The sequence below is a fragment of the Oncorhynchus keta genome, chromosome 1 (assembly GCF_023373465.1).
Source record: "Oncorhynchus keta strain PuntledgeMale-10-30-2019 chromosome 1, Oket_V2, whole genome shotgun sequence".
Classification (NCBI taxonomy): domain Eukaryota; kingdom Metazoa; phylum Chordata; class Actinopteri; order Salmoniformes; family Salmonidae; genus Oncorhynchus; species Oncorhynchus keta.
In genome coordinates, this window is record NC_068421.1 from 85,150,451 (window position 1) to 85,170,379 (window position 19,929).

The following is a 19,929-nucleotide window of genomic DNA, read 5'->3' on the forward strand; positions in this document are numbered from 1 at the left end:
AGATGACCTGGTGCTACTGTATCCCACTAAGGAGGGTCTGCTATACGCAGATTACCTGGTGCTACTGTCTCCCACTAAGGAGGGTCTGCTGTACACAGATGACCTGGTGCTACTGTCTCCCACTAAGGAGGGTCTGCTGTAGACAGATGACCTGGTGCTACTGTCTCCCACTAAGGTCTGCTGTACTGACCTGGTGCTCTGTCTCCCCACTAAGGAGGGTATGCTGTAGACAGATGACCTGGTGCTGCTGTCTCCCACTAAGGAGGGTCTGCTGTAGACAGATGACCTGGTGCTGCTGTCTCCCACTAAAGGAGGGTTGCTGTAGACAGATGACCTGGATCATCCTGTCTCCCACTAAGGTTCTGTCAGATGACCTGGGCTCTGACCAGCAGCATCTAACCACAGGTTCTGTCAGACCTGGGCTCTGACCGTTAACCACAGGTTCTGTCAGACCTGGGCTCTGACCGTTCATCTAAAAAATAACTAATATAATGATATTCCAAAAAAGTTCTGGAAATAAGGATGACAAATATAAATCAAATTTGGACACACTTCTATTAGAACACACCAAAAACTACACGTATCTAGAACTAAATATCAGCAACACAGGTAGCTTTCACATGGCTGTGAATGAGCTGAGAGACAAAGCAAGAAGAGCATCCTATGCCATTGAAAGAAACATTAAAATCGAAATTCCAATTAGAATCTGGCTCAAAATGTTCCAATCAGTTATAGAACCAATTGCTCTATATGGCAGTGAAGTATTGGGTCTGCTGTCTAATAATGAATTTACTAAACGGGACAAACATCCAATCGAAATACTGCATGCAGAGTTTTGCAAGACTGTATTGCAAGTGCAAAGAAAACCTCCAAATAACACATGTAGAGCAGAATTGGGAAAAAAAAAAACTCCTTGCTCAAATAGATAAAGAGCCATCAAATTTTACAACTATTCCATCACACAGCTCTACAATGTCAAGAGATGAAAAAAGAGAAGAGTCCCCTCAGCCAGCTGGTTCTGAGGCTCAGTTCACTAACCCAAACCAACCCCATAGAGCCTCAGGACAGCACTCAGAAAATCTGGCCCAACCAAATCATCACAAAGCAAAAAGAAAAATCTATAACCTATTGGAAAGACACCACAAAAAAATCTAAGTGAACTTCAATGCTATTTGGCTCTAAACAGACAGTATATGGTGGCAGACTATCTGACCACTATGACTGATAGAAAACTGAGGAAAACATTGACTAGGTACAGACTCAGTGAGCACAGTCTGGCTATAGAGACCGGTCGTCACAGGCCAACCTGGCTGCCCAGAGAGGACATGCTGTGCTCACTCTGCTCCAGGGGAGAGGTAGAGACAGAGCTGCATTTTCTATTACACTGTTACAAATACTCAGACCTATGAGAATTATTCTTTCCCAAAATTAGCATTCAGTACAAAGAATTTGAAACTGTAAAAGATGAAGAAAAAATCTAATATTTATTGGGTGAAAAGCCAAAATGTGCAGTTTTGGCAGCCAAATATGTGTCCTCCTGCCACAACCTAATATAATAATAATAATATAATAATAATAATATATATAATAATAATAATAATATATATAATATACACAAGTACACAACCTGAGGGACAGCCAGTGAAAAGTGCAATGTAATGTCAATAATATTTCCCATTTAGTTTTGTTTTGGTTTTCATACCATGTCATGTGGCTTCTCAGTCATGTTGAGACTGATCTACTACCAGGTCATGTGGCTTCTCAGTCATGTTGAGACTGATCTACTACCAGGTCATGTGTCTTCTCAGTCATGTTGAGACTGATCTACTACCAGGTCATGTGTCTTCTCAGTCATGTTGAGACTGATCTACTACCAGGTCATGTGTCTTCTCAGTCATGTTGAGACTGATCTACTACCAGGTCATGTGTCTTCTCAGTCATGTTGAGACTGGTCTACTACCAGGTCATCATGTGGACTGATCTACAGTCATGTTGATGTTCTTCTCAGTCATGTTGACACTGGTCTACTACCAGGTCATGTGTCTTCTCAGTCATGTTGACACTGGTCTACTACCAGGTCATGTGGCTTCTCAGTCATGTTGAGACTGATCTACTACCAGGTCATGTGTCTTCTCAGTCATGTTGAGACTGGTCTACTACCAGGTCATGTGGCTTCTCAGTCATGTTGAGACTGATCTACTACCAGGTCATGTGTCTTCTCAGTCATGTTGACACTGGTCTACTACCAGGTCATGTGTCTTCTCAGTCATGTTGACACTGGTCTACTACCAGGTCATGTGGCTTCTCAGTCATGTTGAGACTGATCTACTACCAGGTCATGTGTCTTCTCAGTCATGTTGAGACTGATCTACTACCAGGTCATGTGTCTTCTCAGTCATGTTGAGACTGATCTACTACCAGGTCATGTGTCTTCTCAGTCATGTTGACACTGGTCTACTACCAGGTCATGTGTCTTCTCAGTCATGTTGACACTGGTCTACTACCAGGTCATGTGTCTTCTCAGTCATGTTGAGACTGATCTACTACCAGGTCATGTGTCTTCTCAGTCATGTTGAGACTGATCTACTACCAGGTCATGTGTCTTCTCAGTCATGTTGACACTGATCTACTACCATTGCTTTTATGTATTGTTATTCTCATTAATATTGTTGTTGTAGTTGCTGTTAATGGTAATCCCATTTCCACTACTACTACTATTATTGCTGTTGGTCCCACAATTTTTGCTATATGTATACTTTGACAATGTAAGTCATTAATCTTGCAAAGTCAATAAAGTCTATTGAATTGAATAGAGAGAAGTGAGAGACAACCAGTAAAGATAGTAAGGTACAAAGTAATTTATTTATTTCTAGATCCCTTTGTCTCCCATTGACATAGAGGTTAATAAATAAGATATTAATAGATTGTGGTCTTCAATCATTAAAACCCCACTAGAGAGAATATCTGGACGAGTGTAGTCATATTTGTCCTGTTCCTCATAATCAGCCATTTTATATGGATGGTTTAATATGAGATTATCAGACCTGGGTTCACATACTATTTAGGCTATTTCAATTACTTTCAAAGACATTTGGAAGTAAGTATTTATTTTTTATTTGGAAAAACAAGTAGTTGAATATTAGAATATTTGGAAATACACTTGGAAAGTATTTCAAAATATTCAAATAGACCGTCTCAAATATACTCCCATGCATCTATCTATCCCAGGTATTTGAAAATAGTATTTTGAAAAAAAGTTGATTCACCACATTTGAAAATACTCAAATATACAGAAAAGTAGTATTTAAATAACAAATACTCAAATAAACATGTATTTGAAACCAGGTCTGGATTTCATACAGTAGGCCTACACACAGCAAACCAGAGCTATTTCCCTGGCATAGAGAACCAGAACTGATATGAGGGGTGGTGCATTGCACACACAACATCCAATTTGTAAGTCGCTCTGGATAAGAGCGTCTGCTAAATGACTTAAATGTAAATGTAAATGTAACCATACCAACCAATACCTGCTTTGGAAAAGTTGGGTGTATGTTTGGTGGGGACACATTGACATAGGAAACAAAGTGAACATACAGTGCCTTGCGAAAGTATTCGGCCCCCTTGAACTTTGCAACCTTTTGCCACATTTCAGGCTTCAAACATAAAGATATAAAACTGTATTTTTTTGTGAAGAATCAACAACAAGTGGGACACAATCATGAAGTGGAACGACATTTATTAGATATTTCAAACTTTTTGAACAAATCAAAAACTGAAAAATTAGGCGTGCAAAATTATTCAGCCCCCTTAAGTTAATACTTTTTAGCGCCACCTTTTGCTGCGATTACAGCTCTAACACCTGGATATGTTTATTTTTGAACCATTCCATTGTAAATTTTGCTTTATGTTTTGGATCATTGTCTTGTTGGAAGACAAATCTCCGTCCCAGTCTCAGGTCTTTTGCAGACTCCATCAGGTTTTCTTCCAGAATGGTCCTGTATTTGGCTCCATCCATCTTCCCATCAATTTTAACCATCTTCCCTGTCCCTGCTGAAGAAAAGCAGGCCCAAACCATGATGCTGCCACCACCATGTTTGACAGTGGGGATGGTGTGTTCAGGGTGATGAGCTGTGTTGCTTTTACGCCAAACATAATGTTTTGCGTTGTTGCCAAAAAGTTCAATTTTGGTTTCATCTGACCAGAGCACCTTCTTCCACATGTTTGGTGTGTCTCCCAGGTGGCTTGTGGCAAACTTTAAACAACACTTTTTTATGGATATCTTTAAGAAATGGCTTTCTTCTTGCCACTCTTCCATAAAGGCCAGATTTGTGCAATATACAACTGATTGTTGTCCTATGGACAGAGTCTCCCACCTCAGCTGTAGATCTCTGCAGTTCATCCAGAGTGATCATGGGCCTCTTGGCTGCATCTCTGATCAGTCTTCTCCTTGTATGGGCTGAAAGTTTAGAGGGACGGCCAGGTCTTGGTAGATTTGCAGTGGTCTGATACTCCTTCCATTTCAATATTATCGCTTGAACAGTGCTCCTTGGGATGTTTAAAGCTTGGGAAATCTTTTTGTATCCAAATCCGGCTTTAAACTTCTTCACAACAGTATCTCGGACCTGCCTCGTGTGTTCCTTGTTCTTCATGATGCTCTCTGCGCTTTTAACAGACCTCTGAGACTATCACAGTGCAGGTGCATTTATACGGAGACTTGATTACACACAGGTGGATTGTATTTATCATCATTAGTCATTTAGGTCAACATTGGATCATTCAGAGATCCTCACTGAACTTCTGGAGAGAGTTTGCTGCACTGAAAGTAAAGGGGCTGAATAATTTTGCACGCCCAATTTTTCAGTTTTTGATTTGTTAAAAAAGTTTGAAATATCCAATAAATGTCGTTCCACTTCATGATTGTGTCCCACTTGTTGTTGATTCTTCACAAAAAAATACAGTTTTATATCTTTATGTTTGAAGCCTGAAATGTGGCAAAAGGTCGCAAAGTTCAAGGGGGCCGAATACTTTTGCAAGGCACTGTATCTATCTAAACAACATTCTCTTCATATCGGACCACCTGTATTATCGGTTTACTTATTTTGATCGTGGCTTTTCCTCGAGGCGTTAAATGTGTCTGTATCACAAGACTGTTAGAAACACTACATAATTGTAATTTGCACACAGAGAATTCCTTCAGCCTTTTCCTCCTGGTCGTCAGCTGAGTACAAGCACATGTCTAGGAACTGTGACAACAATATGGTAATACACAGCTGCTGATATTATGCAGGCCTATTCATTATTTTGGTGTTCATCTCATTGGACACAGTGGGGATTATATGCTTACAGCTGGCCCCAAGATAACATTAACCGCTAGCATCCACACCAACCAGATATAATTTTATATCAGTGCTGTACACAGGTTTCAACGTTCACACTTCAGAGATCATAAATGTCCTGAATTCTTCCAGCTTTAAGAAGAAAATACAACTATACAAATGTTTACAATGTGACCAGTAAGAAAACCACTAGGTTCATTATTCTAAAAAGATAAAACATGTTTCTCCAGATGATGTAACACAGCAAAGGTCGAAGGTGACAACAGTCGAGTTCTGAAGGGAAATTGAGTCTTGAAGGTCCTCATGTCTGCAAGATGACTACATGGTCCTTTGAGAATTGACAGTGGTGAAAGTTGTTCCCCTTTCCTTGTCCTCTGTTGTCCCTCACTCCCAGAGAGAGGGAGAGAGTGACGATCTATTTGTCTAGCAGCAGGCTCGCCCTTAGTTTGTCCGGAGTTGATAATCTGCCAAGAAGTGAAGACGTAACAGCAATACATTAACACTCTTCTAGCCATCATCACATTACCCCTGTACTGTGGTGTCACATTAACATAAAAATTAGCATTGGGGCTCTGGGTGACTGAGATACACATTAGGGTCAGGGTAGTAGTTATTATGGCCCTACAATAACTACTTACAACTCCCTTATCAATAAGTCAACACTGCTCTCTCTCTCTCTCTCTATTTCTCTACCTCTTTCTCTTCTGTTCACTCTCTCGTTCTCTCCCTCCATCCCCCTCTCACCCTACCTCTGCTGATCACAATGAAAAGGTGATAGCCACCTTGGAGAGCAGTGTCACAGAGAACCTAATGGAAGTAAGGCATCATTCAAATCCCTCTTGCCCCAGCTTCAGGAGAGAGGTAATATCTGGGTTCACTGCCGAGCCGAATGGTGTGTGTGTCTCACCTCCACTCTGTGTTATATAGCGTACCCATGGTAAGGCCTCATAGCCACTTTTCTCAATGATCTTCAGATAGCGTACCTGAGGAGGAGCAAAGAACAGTTTCAGCACATACACACACCAGGGACAACGTTATGGGCAGGCCTTAGGGGCCCTGGCCCGCCCTACCGTACCGCCTTGCCTGTCCAAATAAAATATTGATCATTTATTTGAACGAGACCCACACCAACAGAAAGTTCTCTCTCTGAATTTTTCTTTAGTTAATTTAATCTGATCATAAGGTTCCATGACTTTGTCCACACAGGGCATCTGGACACACAAAATACATTTAGATGATTTTCATTACATTTTGGGTGTTTTATTTAACTTTTGTACACTTGTGGTGTTCCCGGTCAAAAAGTGAACGGTCATTAGAAATTAATTGGTGAGACTACAATTAGTGAATAAAATTTACTTCAGGCACATGCCCATTCATCAGATGGACACACTTCCTCTCCCAGACCCCCACATGCATGTGTGTTTGAGCACACACACACACACACATCCCTTCTTGGCTTCCATGGCAACCCCCACAGGAACCTTTCCCCAATAGAATATTTAGACCACGGGAACCACACCTGTTGGCATTCTCACAAACAATCGCAACATTGTTTCAATAATATATAGAACTTTTCTTGCAGCTCTGGTATATAAAGCTTTTTTGAGGCCTTGCTCACCATTCATTCTGTGGCAGCAGAATCTTTTACTCAAAAACGAGTTGTATGAGCTCAGGTCAATGAGGCCTGCAGGCCATAAATAGCAAATAGAAGTTCACAACTTGTAATGTTCACAAGATCTTAAGTTGATAAAAAGATTGAACACAACATTATTGATAATATATGTATTATTATGGATTTATAATCATCTATAATGGGGCAGTCATTTTGGACCGGGAACACAGAATTAATTAACATGAAACGAACACAACAGGAGGGTTAAAGCATCCGAGAGAGCGAAACAGCGCCCCTCTGTCTCAGTATGTGTAGACCATGTATCTGATTCTGTGTGGACCAAAAGAGTAAGGCATGTCAGACACATTTATTTAGATTTATTTTTATTTATTTATTTAACCAGCTAGGCTAGTTGAGATCAAATTCTCATTTACATCTACGACCTCGCCAAGATAAAGCAAAGCGGCACAAACAACAACACAGAGTTACACATGGAATAAATAATAATAAACAAACACAGTCAATAACACAGTAGGGGGACAAAACATGGTCTAAACATAATGAGAGGGGGAAACCATGTGTTTGATGCATTTGATATTCCAGCCATTACCACGAGCCCGTTCTCCCTAATTAAGGTGCCAACCAACCTCCTGTGATGCAGACCTAAGCTTTTAGGACAAAGACTCCCATTGTTAGGGTGGAGACATCAGCATCTCTTCAATATGTACAGATGTCAGGTTTCAGCCTCTTGTGAATTGGAAAGGAAAGTTGGGTGGGTGCATAGTGCCCTGTTAGGATGCTGGATCGTCCTATAAAGTAAATTGATGTTTCGCCAAAATTATAGATTTACTCCTGTAAATAAAAGCATCCAAAATACTTCACCGGGGAGCATGACTTAGTCACAGAGGGTCATTAGCTTATTTTAGAAAAATAGCTGTGGATCGTTTTAAAATCACCAGTGTGTTTGGGAAGCCCCAATATGGGTAGTGAACGTAACAATAGATTGAGCTGATTGAGTTGCGGCTGTCAGTGAAAAGGGTCTAAAATATATATGTGAAAATAATGTGTCTTGAGTATAATAAAAAATGTTGCATCAATTGGTGCAGCGGTCAAAGGCACTGCATCTCAGTGCTAGAGGCGTCACTACAGACCCTGGTTAGATTCCAGGCTGATTCCAGGCAGTGCACAATTTGCCCAGCGTCATCCGGGTTAGGCCTTCATTGTAAATAAGAATGTGTTCTTAACTGACGTGCCTAGTTAAATTAAGGTTAAATAAAACAAATGTAAAAGAAGTGGATGGGTGTGAGGCAAAGATATGGAGCTTCTCTCTCCATAATACATGCATATGTAGGAAAATGCACATTTGGCAATGTTGATTTTCTGATTGTCTTAAGTGACAATACACCACTAACAAGCTGAGTTTCAAAGTGATTTTTTCTTTGCCTCAGTCAACGAAGTGAGTTGTATTTTTTACATCCATTGCAATGATAGTTCCACAGTATTTGAAAAATCTTTCCAACACCGATAATTGCCAAGACTCGGTGTGAAAGAACAAATTATCATGATCTGATGATGCCATATATCCAGTCGAAATTTAATAAAAATAAAAACAACAGCTGTCTGTCCCGAGCTCACTGGGGCAGGAAACACTGAGGACCTGGAATTGGCTAGTTGATACAATGTTGCAAGTTACCGGACCCAGTGATAATTTGATAACATGTTTCTTCAGTTCACTAGCAATAGCTCAAGTCGAGACAGATAGAAAGGGAGGTAGAGATCAACGTGATTGAAAATTCAGGTTCTTTCATCAGGATATTTTCTACTGTTTTTATTTGTCAGCTTTAGGCCTATGCATTTTACTAAGTTGCCGATGGACGTTAAAGGGCTACTGCTGCATTTGCCAATAAGCTATCTCTGAGTTCTATGCTTTCATTTCTTTATCCACCAATTGATCACAGTATATTAAATGTGCCCATATGGCAGAGGCTAGTGCTCTCGCCATAGTTGAATTTGAAATCATTTTACTTCAGATTTTTATGAATTACCACGTGAGTATGATATTAAGAAACAAAAACTTTATTATTGAAATGAAACTGTTCCACGAAAATGTGCATATATAAAAATAATCATAACTGGCACCCATAAAAATGTTAGGATAAATTGTAAGCTTCCCCAAACTTTAAACTCACAAGCTGCCTATTGCATTTGCTATTACACCCCTTGAGAAAATTGTGAAATGCAAGTGCGCACACACAGGGGTTCCTGTGAAAAAAACATGCCTGTCTATGGAAATCAAAGGCCCGTCCAAATGATTCGTTCTGGGGCACGCTCTGACACACGCACATGTGAGTCAGCTCCTTCCAGCCTGTATGCACTATGATGGAACTCATACTGGCTCTACAAGGCTCCACTGATAAACATAGATTTAAGGGATCTGTTAGCTTACCTGGATACCAGATACAGTGAAATAGGGGATCTCAAAGTTGACAGTGATGGGCCTTCTCCCCTCCAACTCAGTACTCTCCACACTAGGCAGACCAAAGTGAGCCCTCATCATGTACTCTTTCCCCCCCTGTTCAAACATAGAAACACACAGGTATGAGGTTTATTGGAAAACTGGAGCATTTCTCTTCGTTAAAACTTCTTAGGGCTGCGATCCCGTTAACGGGATGATATGACAACAGCCAGAGAAAGTGCAGGGCGCCAAATTCCTCAAACATACATGTATCTTATACTGTTTTAAAGGTAATCTTGTTGATAATCCCACCACAGTGTCCAATTTCAAATAGGCTTTACAGCGAAAGCACCACAAACGATTATGTTAGGTCACCACCAAGCCACAGAAAAAAACAGCAATTTTTCCAGCCAAAGAGAGGAGTCACAAAAAGCACAAATAGAGATCAAATGAATCATTAACCTTTGATGATCTTCATCAGATGACACTCATAGGACTTCATGTTACACAATACATGTATGTTTTGTTTGATAAAGTTCATATTTATATAAAAAAATCTTAGTTTACATTGGCGCGTTACTTTCACTAGTTCCAAAAACATCCAGTGATTTTGCATAGCCACATCAAATCAACAGAAATACTCATCATCAAGTTATACACATGGAATTATAGATATACCTCTCCTTAATGCAACCGCTGTGTCAGATTTCAAAAAAACTTTACGGAAAAAGCAAACCATGCAATAATCTGAGATGGTGCTCAGAAAATAAATACAATTTTCCGCCATGTTGGAGTCAACAGAAACCAGAAATCACATGATAAATATTCCCTTACCTTTGATGATCTTCATCAGAATGCACTCCCGGGAATCCTAGTTTAACAATAAATGCTTGATTTGTTCGATAATGTCCATTATTTATGTCCAAGTAGCTACTTTTGTTAGGGTGTTAGGTACACATATCCAAACGCTCGTGCAGGTCCAGCATAACGTCGGGCAAAAAGTTATATTACAGGTCGAAGAAACATTTCAAACTAATTCTAGAATCAATCTTTAGGGTGTTATCATAAATCTTCAATAAAGTTCCAACAGGAGAATTCCTTTGTGTCTAGAAAAGCCATGGAACGCAGGTCGATATCATGCGAAATGCACGTGACCAGGAGATGGCTCTCTGCCAGTAAACCGACTCAGCTCTTATTCAGCCCCACAACACAATAGAAGCCTCATTCAAGTTTCTAAAGACGGTTGACATCTAGTGGAAGCCCTAGGAAGTGCAACTTCAGCCATATCCCACTGTGAATTCAATTGGGCCTGGGTTGAAAATCAACCAGCCTCAGATTTCTCACTTCCTGTTTGGATTTCTTCTCAGGTTTTTGCCTGCCATACGAGTTCTGTTATATTCACAGACATCATTCAAACAGTTTTAGAAACTTCAGAGTGTTTTCTATCCAATACTACTAATAATATGCATATATTAGCAACTGGGACTGAGGAGCAGGCCGTTTACTCTGGGCACCTCTGGGCACCTTTCATCCAAGCTACTCAATACTGCCTCTGCAGCCATAAGAAGTTAAGATTCTTTGTTATGTTGTGATCTACACTACATGACCAAAAGTATGTGGACACCTGCTCATCTAACACCTCATTCCGAAATCATGGGCATTAATATGGAGTTGGTCCCTCACTTTCCTGCTATAACAGCCTCCACTCTTCTGGGAAGGCTTTCCACTAGATGTTGGAACATTGCTGCGGGGACTTGTTTCCATTCAGCCACAAGAGCATTAGTGAGGTCAGGCAATTAGGCCTGGCTCGCAGTCGGCGTTCCAATTCATCCCAAAGGTATTTGATGGGGTTGAGGTCAGGGCTCTGTGCAGGCCAGTCAAGTTCTTCCACACCGATCTCAACAAAATATTTCTGTATGGACCTCGCTTTGTGCATGGGGGCATTGTCATGCTGAAACAGGAACGGGCCTTCTCCAAACTGTTGCCACAAAGTTGGAAGCACAGAATCGTGTAGAATGTTACTGTATGCTGTAGCGTTAAGATTTCCCTTCACTAAGGGGCCTAGCCCGAACCATGATAAACAACCCAGACCATTATTCTTCCTCCACCAAACATTACAGTTGGCACTATGCATTCAGCCAGGTATTGTCCTCCTGGCATCCGCCAAACCCAGATTCGACTGTCAGACTGCCAGATGAGGAAGCGTGAATCAACAATCCAGAAAACGCATTTCCACTACTCCAGAGTCCAATGGCGGCGAGCTTTGCACCACTCCAGCCGACGCATGGTGATCTTAGGTTTGTGTGCGGCTGCTCGGCCATGGAAACCCATTACATGAAGCTCCCGACGAACAGTTCTTGTGCTGACGTTACTTCCAGTGGCAGTTTGGAACTCGGTAGCGAGTGTTGCTTCAGCACTCAGCGGTCCCGTTCTGTGAGCTTGTGAGGCCTACCACTTCGCGTCTGAGCTGTTGTGGCTCCTAGACATTTCCACTTCACAATAACAGCACAGCTCTAGCAGGGCAGAAATTTGACCAACTGACTTGTTGGAAGGTTTCATCCTATGACTGTGCCACATTGAAAGTCACTGAGCTCTTCAGTAAGGCCATTCTACTGCCAAATGTTTGTCTGTGGAAATTGCATGACTGTGTGTTCGATTTGATACACCTGTTAGCAACAAGTGTGTCTGAAGTAGCTGAGTCCACTAATTTGAAGGAGTGTCCACCTACTTTGTATATATAGTGTACTTTATAGCACTGTAAACCAAACAAATGGCCTGTTGAAGCCAAACCCCTCCCTACCTGATCTTATCACAATGAAGCTAGCTAGGCCATGCAGTCATATTAAAACACTCCTCACGTCTGTACTGGTGCAGGATACATCAACAGTGCACAGGACTTCCTTGTTAGGTAAACAACTACAAGAGGACCTGGATGGTCGGTACAAATCACATTATTGTGGAAGCACCTCCTCTAAGAGTATGAATTAGGCTGTTTGAGAAGGTTTGAATCCCAAGCAACCTGCCAACACATAGTTTGAAGTACAATACCAACATAACTACTGTACTAGGTCAAAGCTGTGTGCTGGAAAACCTTGGTAGAGCATGGGTGGAATAGTCATTGTGGTGCTCATGTGAATTTCCTTTCTTTTTCAGCTTCAGACCAATGCTTACTTCTCACTTAAAACATTTTTTTTTGTTTTTAATAAACACAGTCTCCTGCGACACACCACCAATACCACCTCCACACACAGTTATTTGTTTAAACTGTCCATGCGGCTTGTTTCTCAGAGGCAGGAAGGATGTGGGTTTACAGCAGCAGAGAGAGTTGACAGAGTCATGCTGAATGTAATAGTTAGGCCATGAGGTTGAGTAAAGTATCCTTGTCAGTCTTTATCAATGTGAAGTGTTTCCTCTAGCTGTTATCAGACATAACTTGTCTAACCTCCCCGTGATTCTTCTGGTGGCTGTGGAAAAACATGTTATTAGAAAATGTGCTGCTTCCTGTGAGAATACTGTAGCCTTCAGAATCTGTTAATGGATAAGACCGCATGTTTACCATTTAGTTACTATTTAGCCAATAACAGAGAAGGCTGGTGTGAGGAGCTATAGGAGGAAGACGGGCTCATTGTAATGCCTGGAATGGAATCAATGGAACGGCATATAGAAACCGCTTTTGACTCCGTTCCATTCACTCCATTCCAGCCATTCAAATGAGCCTGTCCTCCAATAGCTCCTCCCACCAGCTGTCCCTGGTCAATAATTACCCATAGTATGGTTTTGAAGAGTACAACTGTGTGAGGGTGGATTGAACAAAGTAGTATCTTAAACACATGGCTACTGTTACAATAATATAGCAGATGCATACATTCTATGTATGGGTGGTCCCAGCAGGAATTGAACCCACAACCCTTTGTATTTCAAGCACCATGCTCCACCGACTAAGCCACACAGGACCTATGCTATGTTAATATTACCATACTGTAGCAGATGACCCACGAACAGAACATTGACTGCCATCTACAATATGTTATTATTATACTGAACAAAAATATAAAAACGCAACATGCAGCAATTGATTTTGACTGAGTTACAGTTCATATGAGGAAATCAGTTAATTGAAATATATTCATTAGAGCATAATATATGGATTTCACATGACTGGGAATACAGATATGCATCGGTTGGACACAGATACCTTTAAAAAAAAAATGGGCCTCACAATGGGCCTCAGAAGTTGGTGGCAGCTTATGGTAGAGAAATTAACATTAAATTATCTGGCAACAGCTCTGGTGGACATTCCTGCAGTCACCATGCAAATTGCACGCTCCCTCACAACTTGAGACGTCTATGTCATTGTGTTGTGTGACAAAACTGCACATTTTAGAGTTTTATTTTTATTGTCCCCAGCACAAGGTGCACCTCTGTAATGATCATGCTGTTTAATCAGCTTCTTGATATACCACAAATGTCAGGTGGATGTATTATCTTGGCAAAGGAGAAATTCTCACTAACAGGGATGTAAACAAATTTGTGCACAAAATATGAGAGAAATTAGCTTTTTGTGGGAATGACACATTTCTGGGATGTTTTATTTCAGCTCATGAAACCAACACTTTACATTTTTGTTCAGTGTAGTAATGTTCAGTTCATCTCAGTGACGTTAGCTACTTACAGGGAAGGACTTGATGTTCCACTGCACCTCGCTTTTCTCGGGAAGATACTTGCAGCTGCCTGTGCTCGTCTTGAATTTGGGCGAGTCTGCATCGCTGGGCACAGGTACCATGATGGCCACATTGTTGGCAGTGGAGCGACTCTTAAACTGACTCCTGGCCTGTAGGGTGGAGGTGAAAGTTCAAACGGTCACAGGGTTACCAGCAGAGACGTGCAATGCTAGTGATGGAAAGAAAGGATACAGTCATCAAGAAGAAACACAGAGGTTATTGTATGAAGACTTCCTTGCTTAATGATTAACTCATAGCATCTAAAGTTAAAGGTTGAGGAAACAGTCCCAACCCAAACATTGTCCCACATTGCAGCCAGGGTTCATAGGAAAGCCAATGTTGGAGCCATGCTAAAACACAGCGGATGATGGTGGACATCCTTTACCTTAACCTTGATCTCCACTCGGCTGTGGGAGAACTTCTCAATCACACTCTCAATCCATATCAGAGGCTTCACCTGGCAGACAGAGGAGAGGAGAGGAGAGGAGAGAAGGTTAACATGGAGCAAAGGAGATGTGTGTGTGTGTGTGTGTGTGTGTTCTGCTGACCGTGGTGTTGAGGCGGTAGGACATGAGTTCGGACTCTCCGTCGGGGGGGATGAAGGAGATGGTGCGGTCATTCTCGAAACGGGACAGACGGACACATTGATGGAACTTGACATCCTCCAGCTCTACCGTCTTACTTTTCTCTCCTGACAGGACAGGTAAGGGGGAGGGGTTATTGTACAGCTATGTCCTAATACACAGCGCCTGACAGGACAGGTAAGGGAGAGGGGTTATTGTACAGCTATGTCCTAATACACAGCGCCTGACAGGACAGGTAAGGGAGAGGGGTTATTGTACGGCTATGTCCTAATACACAGCGCCTGACAGGACAGGTAAGGGAGAGGGGTTATTGTACAGCTATGTCCTAATACACAGCGCCTGACAGGACAGGTAAGGGAGAGGGGTTATTGTACAGCTATGTCCTAATACACAGCGCCTGACAGGACAGGTAAGGGAGAGGGGTTATTGTACAGCTATGTCCTAATACACAGCGCCTGACAGGACAGGTAAGGGAGAGGGGTTATTGTACAGCTATGTCCTAATACACAGCGCCTGACAGGACAGGTAAGGGGGAGGGGTTATTGTACAGCTATGTCCTAATACACAGCGCCTGACAGGACAGGTAAGGGGGAGGGGTTATTGTACAGCTATGTCCTAATACACAGCGCCTGACAGGACAGGTAAGGGAGAGGGGTTATTGTACAGCTATGTCCTAATACACAGCGCCTGACAGGACAGGTAAGGGAGAGGGGTTATTGTACAGCTATGTCCTAATACACAGCGCCTGACAGGACAGGTAAGGGGAGGGGTTATTGTACAGCTATGTCCTAATACACAGCGCCTGACAGGACAGGTAAGGGAGAGGGGTTATTGTACAGCTATGTCCTAATACACAGCGCCTGACAGGACAGGTAAGGGAGAGGGGTTATTGTACAGCTATGTCCTAATACACAGCGCCTGACAGGACAGGTAAGGGGAGGGGTTATTGTACAGCTATGTCCTAATACACAGCGCCTGACAGGACAGGTAAGGGGGAGGGGTTATTGTACAGCTATGTCCTAATACACAGCGCCTGACAGGACAGGTAAGGGGGAGGGGTTATTGTACAGCTATGTCCTAATACACAGCGCCTGACAGGACAGGTAAGGGAGAGGGGTTATTGTACAGCTATGTCCTAATACACAGCGCCTGACAGGACAGGTAAGGGAGAGGGGTTATTGTACAGCTATGTCCTAATACACACGCGCCTGACAGGTGCACATTGGATCAGTGCGAAATATCCATAGGAGTCCATAGAAGTTTTCCAGTCTCAGTTCAAATACTGTACAGTCTTATATGCCTCAGATACTAAATAAAAAGTATCCTGTAGGTTCCATTGTCATCCTTCCTGATCAGAAAACACACCACGGGTTCTTCTTCGTAGGTACTTTATAAAGAGTTCAATCAATCATAGCTGTTGTAAGAGAAAGTTTTGGAAGAACATCCACTTCAGGAGTGGGTTAGAAAACAATGACCAGGCAATGTGGCTGTGTACTGTGGTGAGCAAGCCTAATGTTCCCGTTGCTTTCCTGAACACATAGAAAAAGGCCCAGCAGAGCTGCTGTTAAAAGTTCTTAATGACTCTGGGCCCCACATGAACCCAGGTAGAATGAACCCTGTCCACACCAAGGTGACTGAGTTTGACCGCGTGTGTGTGTGTGTGTGTGTGTGTGTGTGTGTGTGTGTGTGTGTGTGTGTGTGTGTGTGTGTGTGCGTGCGTGCGTGCGTGCATGTGCGTCCGTGCGTATGTGTGTGTGACATTTCAATGTAAAGCCCCATCCTCCAGGGAGAGCTAGCGTCTAGTCTTTGATCATGACATCCCAATAGGTTAGCCCTTTTTGAAGCGCTACTCTCCCCAATATACTGTAAGTATGGTCCCCCTAGTAGCATCATTACTGAGAGATTGTGGAACGGTCAAAAAGGAGGCACAGTCATGTTCAGGCTCTAAGGGGGTGGAGGGAGAGAGAGATGCCAGACGTAGAAGGGTTTAGGTTATCACACTGTCCCCTGTGGTTCACTATCTCCCTAACAAGGCAACAGAACAGTCATGTGTCCATATCACAGAAATGAATCCCGTGTTTTATTTCTTTTTCACAATTTGATCTGTTTCAGCTCTCATATCTCTCAAAGCCTACTTCAAAACTCTCCCTGTAAGCTCATGTGATTTTCTTTCCTGTATGTATCATTAGCATGATTTCCCTATACCCAGATTTGACAGCCCTGACTCTCCAACAGTATCTTCTTCATGTGGAGTGACATTAACATACATTGACCAGAAGAGGGTGCTGTTTCACCCACACAAGGCTGTTTACAATGTAGCAAGCAAGGACAGACATTAATAAAGATGACTTCGTAATCAAAACACACCTTTATGGTTCAAAATTACTTGTCCCAAATTCAGGATTTTAGTAGGATCCCTCAAGGGCATACATACATATGCATGTTATGCAAAAACAAAGTGCAATATACATTTTGGGAGAATAATCAATGTCACTTCTTTCTCTGATTATGGGAAAGAGAAAGGGGGATACTTAGTCAGTTGTCCAACTGAATGTATTCAACTGAAATGTGTCTTCTGCATTAACCCAAACCCTGTGGATCAGAGATGTGCAGGGGGGCTTAAAACACACCTATGATGCCTGGGGAACAGTGGGTTAACTGCCTTCCTCAGGGGGAGAATGACAGATGTTTTACCTTGTCAGCTCGAGGATTCAATCCAGCAACCTTCGGGTTACTGGCCCAACATAAGCTACCTGCTGCAATTTGATACGTTTTTCTTTATTTAACTAGGCAAGTCAGTTAAGAACAAATTATTATTTTCAATGACGGCCTAGGAAGAGTGGGTTAACTGCCTTGTCCAGAGGCAGAATGACAGATTTTTACCTTGTCAGCTCGGGGATTCGATCTTGCAACTTTCCAACGCTGTAACCACTACGCTACCTGGCGCCCCAATAGGGAGAGTGCAGAAGCCCATTTTGCATTCTCTTGTTTATCTATCCATTATTTGTAGGAGTACTTTTCTTTTTCTATTCCAGACATGCCACTTCACTTCCAGGCCGTAGGCTGCATGTGAGGAGCCGTCCATCTTTCATCTGCCGACAGCAGCAGTAGCCTGGGGGAGGGATTAGCACCGGGGCTAGACCAGGGAAGAGTCATCCACCAGACGCCCCACAACCAGGGCACATTCATCTCCAGAGATGAAGAGTCCAATTATTTTGGTTGGGGATCTTGTCCCGGCTATGATTGTCCTTACCTTTTGGTGTGTGTCTGTGTACTTGTGAGTCAGTCTGTGTGTATACTGTGTACAGCATAGCCACGGAAAGATATTGAGTTGGGTGTATAAAAATCCCTTTATAATAACGTATTCTATTATCGTATTTTCCTAGTTAAGAAGAAGCATTTTTAGGAGGGTCTGGAAAATATGGTAGTTTATAAACGCATTTCATGTCATTCTGGGATTCTATGGTTCTAAAATGAATTTAGTTTTAAGATGCTTTTGATAAACCGGGCCTTGGTCTTGACCTGGCTCAGGGCCAATAAAAATAAGGGAAACAATATAACAATATTATAGGCTACAGTAAGCTACTGAATCAACTGTCCAGTGACACAGACTCACCCAATGATGAAGATAGCATGAATGTGCATAACCTAGGCTTCTCACCGTACCGGTGATGGTCTCAAGAGAGGCCAGAGCTACTTTGAAAAACAGTGCTGTTCGTCTGAGTTGAGAAGAAAAAGAACAGGTAGCTTCTACTGACAAACTAATCTTCTCTTTTCAGCAGTAGCCATTCGCTTTCTAAACATACTTCCTGCAATTGTATTTAGACATTTGTGAAAGTCCTTTAACTATTCGCTGACGGAGTAGAGAAATAGAATGCATGAAGTGCCCATTCAAGTTAGAACTGACAGACATTTTGAGCATACCCATGAGTTTACCAGTCAAATTACCAGAGTGAGCCTCCTTAAGGGCGCTGTACTGCAGCGCCAGCTGTGCCGTAACTGGCCGCGACCGGGAGGTCCGTAGGGCAACGCACAATTGGCCTAGCGTCGTCCAGGTTAGGGAGGGTTTGGCCGGTAGGGATATCCTTGTCTCATCGCGCACCAGCGACTCCTGTGGCGGGCCGGGTGCAGTGCACGCTAACCAAGGTTGCCAGGTGCACGGTGTTTCCTCCGACACATTGGTGCGGTTGGCTTCCGTGTTGGATGCGCACTGTGTTAAGAAGCAGTGCAGCTTGGTTGGGTTGTGTATCGGAGGACGCATGACTTTCAACCTTTGTCTCTCCCGAGCCCGAACGGGAGTTGTAGCGATGAGACAAGATAGTAGCTACTAACAATTGGATACCACGAAATTGGGGAGAAAAGGGTGGTAAAATTAAATAAATAAATAAAAATGACCAGAGTGAGATTCCAAAACCCTTCCAAGCTAGCACATTTGGTTCCTTGGAAGTGAGAATGTACATTTTTGGTTTCCCATTGGTTCTGGGAATAAAGCCATACGTTTTCTGTAAATTAAAACTGAACTTTTTTTTAAACGTTGAATAGAAGTGAAAATGTAGCCTGTTTTGGGAATGTACATTTTTAGGTTGCAGGGAGGTTCTGAGAAAACAATTCTATGGTGCCCTTAAAATGTTCCTTGGTGGTTTTATTAACGTCCCAAGAACAAAAATGCTAGGTTATTTGAAGGTAATTAAATAACATTCTGAGTATGTTTCAATGAGACTTTTGATAACACTGCTAGCTTAGTTTAACGTTGTTTAACTCCAAGCACAGTTAGGACACATTAATTATGCAAATACATCTCTTTTTTTATCTTCTGCTCTCTATACATGGAATTAGTCCACTGTGCCACTAGCATGGAGCTAGCCTGCCATGTTTTCTGAACTCATTACATAGCTGTTCATTTTTGTCTATTCAAAACAGACCCCATTTCAAAGGAAACAAGCACTCATTAAGGTCAGGTGTGGCCAACACACCTGAACACACGTAACAAGATTGAGGATAGAGAGAGTTTTGTTGATGCTGAGAACGAAATGGACTGTAATATGTTTTTAAATAGCATTCTTAGAACGTTCTTTGAATTTGACTAACGTTTTCTTAATGTTCTGAGAACACGACTTTAAATTGAATCGTGAAGAAACCGGGCAGAAAATGTTATGCTGAAATACTGAAATTCCAACAGAAGAACGTTGTTTCTTAACGTTCTCTGAACAATTTGAGA

The 19,929-nt window shown here is 42.1% G+C and overlaps 1 protein-coding gene and 2 long non-coding RNA genes across 15 annotated transcripts in view; 2 read left to right on the forward strand and 1 right to left on the reverse strand.

Annotated features, from left to right (window-relative positions):
• The first annotated feature begins 442 nt into the window (after nucleotides 1-442).
• On the forward strand, nucleotides 443-2,734 carry LOC127907511 (uncharacterized). 8 transcript variants are annotated; one of them, XR_008064686.1, is made up of 4 exons: nucleotides 443-1,920; nucleotides 2,035-2,077; nucleotides 2,164-2,421; nucleotides 2,508-2,734. It is a non-coding gene; the product is annotated as an uncharacterized LOC127907511 (long non-coding RNA). The 8 variants fall into 8 exon arrangements; XR_008064715.1 differs by having other exon boundaries at nucleotides 2,164-2,206; nucleotides 2,250-2,734; XR_008064682.1 differs by having other exon boundaries at nucleotides 2,035-2,120; nucleotides 2,250-2,734.
• A 109-nt stretch (nucleotides 2,735-2,843) lies between these two features.
• Nucleotides 2,844-19,929, reverse strand: part of ap1m3 (adaptor related protein complex 1 subunit mu 3) — a 47,769-nt gene continuing 30,683 nt past the window's right edge. Inside the window, exons 7-12 of the mRNA XM_052462891.1 lie at nucleotides 14,676-14,818; nucleotides 14,513-14,584; nucleotides 14,079-14,237; nucleotides 9,398-9,523; nucleotides 6,247-6,322; nucleotides 2,844-5,803 (exon numbers count right to left, since the gene is read on the reverse strand). Coding sequence (XP_052318851.1) covers nucleotides 5,781-5,803; nucleotides 6,247-6,322; nucleotides 9,398-9,523; nucleotides 14,079-14,237; nucleotides 14,513-14,584; nucleotides 14,676-14,818 — 599 coding nt within the window. The 3' untranslated portion in view covers nucleotides 2,844-5,780. The remainder of the gene's footprint in view (nucleotides 5,804-6,246; nucleotides 6,323-9,397; nucleotides 9,524-14,078; nucleotides 14,238-14,512; nucleotides 14,585-14,675; nucleotides 14,819-19,929) is intronic.
• Nucleotides 14,825-16,362, forward strand: LOC127907520 (uncharacterized). 6 transcript variants are annotated; one of them, XR_008064725.1, is made up of 4 exons: nucleotides 14,829-14,946; nucleotides 15,005-15,468; nucleotides 15,526-15,641; nucleotides 15,699-16,362. It is a non-coding gene; the product is annotated as an uncharacterized LOC127907520 (long non-coding RNA). The 6 variants fall into 6 exon arrangements; XR_008064718.1 differs by having other exon boundaries at nucleotides 14,825-15,468; XR_008064724.1 differs by having other exon boundaries at nucleotides 14,842-15,468; nucleotides 15,815-16,362.